The sequence below is a fragment of the Pristiophorus japonicus genome, chromosome Y, assembly GCF_044704955.1.
Source record: "Pristiophorus japonicus isolate sPriJap1 chromosome Y, sPriJap1.hap1, whole genome shotgun sequence".
Classification (NCBI taxonomy): Eukaryota; Metazoa; Chordata; class Chondrichthyes; family Pristiophoridae; genus Pristiophorus; species Pristiophorus japonicus.
In genome coordinates this window covers 38041492-38049331 of record NC_092011.1, presented here as the reverse complement: position 1 = coordinate 38049331, position 7840 = coordinate 38041492, and the positions used below count along the sequence as shown (strand labels likewise).

The window sequence follows — 7840 nt, the reverse complement described above, 5'->3', positions numbered from 1 at the left end:
AGGGTACCCGGATATACTTAAAGGCGCCGCCCCCCCCCGGCCTGTATTAACTTCCGCCGACAGAAAAACACCCAGGCATGTCTTAAAGGGGAAGTGTGCTGCACAATATTCTCCACCCCCCCCCCCCCCCACTTTAAAGTCAACAGTCCGGGGGGGGCTTGGATGGGGCCGTGATCTGTATTTAATGGTGAACTCCTTTATTTAATGGTGATGGAAATTATGTCAGCTGTGGCTCAATTGGTAACTCTCGCCCCTTGAGCCACAAGGTTGTGGGTTCAACTCCAGAGGGCAGACCCGGCTGGTTTAATGCCTCATCCCAAAGACAGTGCTGCACTCCCTCAGTACTGCCCCTCCGACAGTGCGGGGCTCCCTCAGTACTGCCCCTCCGACAGTGCGGGGCTCCCTCAGTACTGCCCCTCCGACAGTGCGGGGCTCCCTCAGTACTGCCCCTCCGACAGTGCGGCGCTCCCTCAGTACCGCCCCTCCGACAGTGCGGCGATCCCTCAGTACTGCCCCTCCGACAGTGCGGCGATCCCTCAGTACTGCCCCTCCGACAGTGCAGCGCTCCCTCAGTACTGCCCCTCCGACAGTGCAGCGCTCCCTCAGTACTGTCCCTCTGACAGTGCGGGGCTCCCTCAGTACTGCCCCTCCGACGGTGCGGCGCTCCCTCAGTACTGCCCCTCCGACAGTGCGGCGCTCCCTCAGTACTGCCCCTCCGACAGTGCAGCGCTCCCTCAGTACTGCCCCTCCGACAGTGCAGCGCTCCCTCAGTACTGCCCCTCCGACAGTGCGGCGCTCCCTCAGTACCGCCCCTCCGACAGTGCGGCGCTCCCTCAGTACCGCCCCTCCGACAGTGCGGGGATCCCTCAGTACCGCCCCTCCGACAGTGCGGCACTCCCTCAGTACTGCCCCTCCGACAGTGCGGCGCTCCCTCAGTACCGCCCCTCCGACAGTGAGACTCTACCTCAGTACTGCCTCTCCGACAGTGCGGCGCTCCCTCAGTACCGCCCCTCCGACAGTGAGACTCTACCTCAGTACTGCCTCTCCGACAGTGCGGCGCTCCCTCAGTACCGCCCCTCCGACAGTGCGGCGCTCCCTCAGTACTGCCCCTCCGACAGTGCGGCGCTCCCTCAGTACCGCCCCTCCGACAGTGCGGCGCTCCCTCAGTACCGCCCCTCCGACAGTGCGGGGCTCCCTCAGTACTGTCCCTCCGACAGTGCGGCGCTCCCTCAGTACTGCCCCTCCGACAGTGCGGCGCTCTCTCAGTACTGCCCCTCCGACAGTGCAGCGCTCCCTCAGTACTGCCCCTCCGACAGTGCGGCGCTCCCTCAGTACCGCCCCTCCGACAGTGCGGCGATCCCTCAGTACTGCCCCTCCGACAGTGCGGCGATCCCTCAGTACTGCCCCTCCGACAGTGCAGCGCTCCCTCAGTACTGCCCCTCCGACAGTGCAGCGCTCCCTCAGTACTGTCCCTCTGACAGTGCGGGGCTCCCTCAGTACTGCCCCTCCGACGGTGCGGCGCTCCCTCAGTACTGCCCCTCCGACAGTGCGGCGCTCCCTCAGTACTGCCCCTCCGACAGTGCGGCGCTCCCTCAGTACTGCCCCTCCGACAGTGCAGCGCTCCCTCAGTACTGCCCCTCCGACAGTGCGGCGCTCCCTCAGTACCGCCCCTCCGACAGTGCGGCGCTCCCTCAGTACCGCCCCTCCGACAGTGCGGGGATCCCTCAGTACCGCCCCTCCGACAGTGCGGCGCTCCCTCAGTACTGCCCCTCCGACAGTGCGGCGCTCCCTCAGTACCGCCCCTCCGACAGTGCGGCGCTCCCTCAGTACCGCCCCTCCGACAGTGCGGGGCTCCCTCAGTACTGTCCCTCCGACAGTGCGGCGCTCCCTCAGTACTGCCCCTCCGACAGTGCGGCGCTCTCTCAGTACTGCCCCTCCGACAGTGCGGCGCTCCCTCAGTACTGTCCTTCGGACAGTGCGGAGCGCTCCCTCAGTACTGCCCCTCCGACAGTGCGGCGCTCCCTCAGTACTGCCCCTCCGACAGTGCGGCGCTCTGTCAGTACCGCCCCTCCGACAGTGCGGCGCTCCCTCAGTACCGCCCCTCCGACAGTGCGGCGCTCCCTCAGTACCGCCCCTCCGACAGTGCGGCGCTCCCTCAGTACCGCCCCTCCGACAGTGCGGCGCTCCCTCAGTACCGCCCCTCCGACAGTGCGGCGCTCCCTCAGTACCGCCCCTCCGACAGTGCGGCGCTCCCTCAGTACCGCCCCTCCGACAGTGCGGCGCTCCCTCAGTACCGTCCCTCCGACAGTGCGGCGCTCCCTCAGTACCGCCCCTCCGACAGTGCGGCGCTCCCTCAGTACTGCCCCTCCGACAGTGCGGCGCCCCCTCAGTACTGCCCCTCCGACAGTGCGGTGCTCCCTCAGTACTGTCCCTCGGACAGTGCGGCGTTCCCTCAGAACATAAGAAATAGGAGTAGGCCACCTGGCCCCTCGAGCCTGCTCTGCCTTTTAATAAGTTCATGGCTGATCTGATCATGGACTTAGCTCCACTTCCCTGCCCGCTCCCTATAACCCCTTATTCCCTTATCGCTCAAAAATCTGTCTTAAAGGCTGACTAAAGCAAGGCAATGCCCCTTTAAGTCAGTGCTGCAGCTGAAATTTTTCCAGCTATTGTATTAGCACTTTGCCAAGGTCATTCCACCCGTAACAGTATCTGAGAACAGCGGTGTGGTGGGCAGCGGGGTGATGCCAGCCCTTTAACATTAATAGCAGCGTGCAGAGGCACAGAACCAGCTCAAGGTTGCATTTCTGAATGCAAAGGACAGACACGTCCTATAAAGTATATACTTTGTACTTTTATAGATCCATGTATGACCTTCAAAGCACTGGAACCAGTGGGGGAAAGGGGTCAACACAAACCACTTTGCAAACTCATCATTTATATATCCTTATGTTACATTTGACAGCTGAGGTCATACTGTTTTTATACTGACACAGTGCTCAAGGACATGACAAATTTCAATTTAACATAAAATGCAACTAAATGAGCGATAAGAGATCTAACTTGTATGTATTGTTGCAGTTGTATATATATATATATATAGACACACATTGCATGTGCCCTTGCAATATGCATTCTGAGATCTATTCTGCCAGCATAGCTAGGGTTAAGCCAGGGCTGCATTCAGCCCCCTGATTGGTCCCTCAGTGGATCACTTGTGACACACTAGCATCTGCCTGTGGGGTCCTCGCCTTAATAGCCATTACAGATGAGAGTTGAAATAAAAATGACATCTGCTGGCTGCACATTTTATATATATATATATATTAATTTTAAAAAACAGATCTTGAAAGCAATTCTTTTTAATCAGGCAAATTGGGTCCAGCATGCAAAAAAAGGCAAGCTGTGATTGACGTGGGAGCGCAGCCAATGAGGGGGTAAGCGCTGTGATTGACGTGAGGGTGCAGCCAATGGGAGGAAAGCGCTGTGATTGACGTGAGAGCGCAGCCAATGGGGGGAAGCGGCAGGTCGGCGAGTTGTGACCAATGGGGAGAGGGAGGGGGGCGGGATGACAGGCGGTTGCTCGGGACGACGGCAGGCCACGCCCCCTTCCTGTGGGAGGGGGCGCGGGCCGGCGCCCCGCCCCCCCCGGGTGGCGCATGCGCGGTGGCCGCGCTCCGTCTGTCTTTCCCCGTCAGTCGGGAGGACCTTTCAACCTTGTGGCCGCCCGCCCGCCCAGCCGCGCACACAGCGACATGGCCCTGCTGGCAGTCTACAGAGCGGCCGGCCGGCTGCTCACCGGCAGCAAGGTGAGGGGAGGGGAGAGGGAGACAGAGCGGGGACAGGGACAGGGACCGGGATCGGGACCGGGATCGGGACAGCGCGGGGGCCAGGCTTCAGCCGCCGCGCTAGGCCGCGGCCGCCTCGTTGCTATGGCGCCTGCTGCTGCTGCTGCTGGTGGTGGTGGTGGTGGTGGTGACAGAGCAGGGCCGGGCCGGGCAGGGGGGCATTGGGAGGGTTGGGATTGGGGGGGATTAAATTGGGAGATTTGGGATTGGGGGGGGGGTGGTTGGGATGGGATTATATTGGGATTAGGGGGGCGGGGTTGGGATGGGATTATATTGGGAGGGTTGGGATGGGATTATATTGGGAGGGTTGGGATGGGATTATATTGGGATTGGGGGGTTGGGATGGGATTATATTGGGAGGGTTGGGATGGGATTATATTGGGAGGGTTGGGATTGGGGGGGGGTTGGGATGGGATTATATTGGAAGGGTTGGGATGGGATTATATTGGGAGGGTTGGGATTGGGGGGGGGTTTGGGATGGGATTATATTGGGAGGGTTGGGATTGGGGGGGGGTTGGGATGGGATTATATTGGGAGGGTTGGGATGGGATTATATTGGGAGGGTTGGGATTGGGGGGGGGGTTTGGGATGGGATTATATTGGGAGGGTTGGGATTGGGGGGGGTTTGGGATGGGATTATATTGGGAGGGTTGGGATGGGATTATATTGGCAGGGTTGGGATTGGGGCGGGTTTGGGATGGGATTATATTGGGAGGGTTGGGATTGGGGGGTGGTTTGGGATTATGTTGGGATGGGATTGGGGGCTTTGGGATGGGATTATATTGGGAGGGATGGGATTATATTGGGAGGGTTGGGATTGGGGGGGTGGTTTGGGATGGGATTATATTGGGAAGGTTGGGATGGGATTATATTGGGAGGATTGGGGGGGGGTGATGGGATTATATTGGGAGGATTGGGGGGGCTTGCATTGGGGAATTATATTGGGAAGTTTGGGATGGGATTATATTGGGAGGTTTGGGATTGGGGGGGCAGTTGCATTGGGGGAATTATATTGGGAGGTTTGGGATGGGATTATGTTGGGGGGGTGGTTTGGGATGGGATTATATTGGAAGGGTTTGTGGGGGGGGTTGGGATAGGATTATATTGGAAGGGTTAGGGGGGTGGTTTGGGATGGGATTATATTGGGAGGTATGGTAATGGGGGGGGAGGGGTTGCATTGGTGGATTATATTGGGAGGATTGGGGGGCTTTTGGGATGGGATTATATTGGGTGGTTTGGGATTGGGGGGCTTTGGGATGGGGGATTATATTGGGAAGTTTGGGATGGGGTGGCTTTACGATTGGGTGGGTGTATGGGGGGTTATATTGGGAGGTTCGATGTGTTTGGGATTGGGGGGTATGGGATTGGGCGGGGGTATGGGAAGAGGTTATATTGGAGGTTTGGGGGGGTTTTAAACCCCCCCCCCCCCCCCCCCGTGAATATCCCAAGGTCTTTACTCTGCCCTGAATATCCCAAGGTCGTTGCCCCAAACCAGTATTCTAGGGTTTTATTTTCACTGCCCCCGGGTTGTGCCTCAAACTGGGAGTGGGGAGGGGGGGGTGAAAGATGATAATTGGGCACCCCTCGGGGTTTATATAACTTGCTGCCTTCGGTTTCAGCAATCACTGAATGCAGGCCAGGCGGAGAGAACGAGATATGACCTGTGCTGCTCTCCTGTCCTGGAAGCAGGCAGTCACTTGAGACTGTCTCCTTGATTAGGTGAATAATCATAGACATTTACAGCACGGAGGGAGGTCATTCGGCCCATCGTGTCTGTGCTGGCCGAAAAAGCTATCCAACCTAATCCCACTTTCCAGCCCTCGGTCCGTAGCCCTGCAGGTTACGGCACTTCAAGGTGCACATCCAAGTACTTTTTAAATGTGGTGAGGGCTTCTGCCTCTTGCCACCCTTTCAGGCAGTGAGTTCCAGACCCCCACCACCCTCTGGGTGAAAAATATTCTACTTAACTCCTCTCTAATCCTTCTATCAATTACTTCAAATCGAAGGCCCCTAGTTATTGACCCCTCTGCTAAGGGAAATGGGTCCTTCTATCTTGGCCCCTCATATAATTTTATACACCTCAATTAAATCTCCCCTTGGCTGCCTCCTGTTCCAAAAGAAACAAGCCCAGCCTGCCAATCTTTTCCCATAGCTAAATGGTTAGGTCACTAAGATGGTGCTTACGTACAGGGCTAAAATGAGAGTGGCCCAGATATGTGACGGTGTTCTCGTTGGAATCTACTTTGCAAGGCCTGTTGAACTTAACCTTAAACTACATAGTTTATACATAGAATATACAGGAGAGAAACTTTTGTCCCACCCAGTCCATGCTGGCGACAAACCCGTCCTTTGTCCTTGGACTTTATAACATTGGAGTCCCTCAGATGCGAAACACTTTTCAGATTTTATTCGGTGTAAACTGTTTTAAAACTTGTGGTGCTGTTGGAATTTATTATATTGATCTTCAGTAAAATAATGAGGTTTGGGGGTGGGCTTGTTTTAATTTGGTGCCGTTTTTATTCAAGAATTCTTTGAAAGTCCCCTGCCATAATGGCTCAGCGCAATTGTTGTCAAGTTTCAGACTGAGCTACACCAACCATTAAATTGCATAACTTGTGTTACATTGGCTGATCTCGGCTGGGGAGGTAGAGGTGTACTTGGAGCACTGCGTGCAGTTCTGGGATCCATATTATGTAAAGGATATAGAGGCATTGGATTCACAAGGATGATACTAGAATATAGAGGATAGACTTCTTGGGAACGACTGAACAGGCTGGGGCTCTTTTCTCCAGAAAACATAGAAAATAGGTGCAGGAGCAGGCCATTCGGCCCTTCGAGCCTGCACTACCATTCAATATGATCATGGCTGATCATGCAACTTCAGTACCCCATTCCTGCTTTCTCTCCATATTCCCTGATCCCTTTAGCCGTAAGGGCCACATCTAACTCCCTTTTGAATATATCTAACGAACTGGACTCAACAACTTTCTGTGGTAGAGAATTCCACAGGTTCGTAATTCTCTGGGTGAAGAAATTTCTCCTCATCTCGGTCCTAAATGGCTGTCCCTTATCCTTAGACTGTGACCCCTGGTTCTGGACTTCCCCCAACATCGGGAACATTCTTCCTGCATCTAATCTGTCCAATCCTGTCAGAATTTTAAACGTTTCTATGAGATCCCCCCTCATTCTTCTAAATTCCAGTGAATATAAGCCTAGTCGATCCAGTCTTTCTTCATATGTCAGTCCTGTCATCCCGGGAATCAGTCTGGTGAACCTTCGCTGCACTCCCTCAATAGCAAGAACGTCCTTCCTCGGAGTAGGAGACCAAAACTGTCCACAATATTCAAGGTGTGGTCTCACTAAGGCCCTGTACAACTGCAGTAAGACCTCCCTGCTCCTATACTCAAATCCTCTTGCTATGAAGGCCAACATGCCATTTGCCTTCTTCACCGCCTGCTGTACCTGTATGCCAACTTTCAATGACTGATGTACCATGACACCCAGGTCTCGTTGCACCTCTCAAGAGCAGGCCGAGGGGTGACCTAATAGAGGTCTTTAAAATTATGAAGGGGTTTGATAAGGTGGACGCAAATATGATGTTTCTACTTGTGTGGGGGGAGACCAGAGTTAGCGGCCATCAATATAAGATTGTCACTAATAAATCCAATTGAGAATTCAGGAGAAACTTCTTTACCCAAAAAGTGGTGAGAATGTGGAGTTGCTACCACGAGAAGTTGTGGCAAAAAGCGCAGATGTATTTAAGAGGAAGGTGGATAAGCACAAGGGAGAAGGATGTGGTGATCGGGTGGGAGAAGGCTTGTGTGGAGCATAAACACTGGCATAGGCAGTGGGGCCGAATGGCCTGTTTCTGCGCTGTACATTCGAACCAACAATTGGTCTCAACACCAGGGCTGGGAGTGTGGGGGCGTGGGATTACATGTTGAGTGGGATTACCCTGCTGAGTACATGTGTCTGTTGGGTGAGCGGGCAGA

General features: G+C 55.2%; 1 protein-coding gene across 1 annotated transcript in view; it reads left to right on the top strand.

The window, feature by feature from the left end:
• Positions 1-3623: 3623 nt before the first annotated feature.
• The window catches only part of cs (citrate synthase), an 82255-nt gene continuing 78038 nt past the window's right edge, over positions 3624-7840 (top strand). Inside the window, exon 1 of the mRNA XM_070869816.1 lies at positions 3624-3809. Within this exon, the coding sequence (XP_070725917.1) occupies positions 3660-3809 (150 nt within the window). The 5' untranslated portion in view covers positions 3624-3659. The remainder of the gene's footprint in view (positions 3810-7840) is intronic.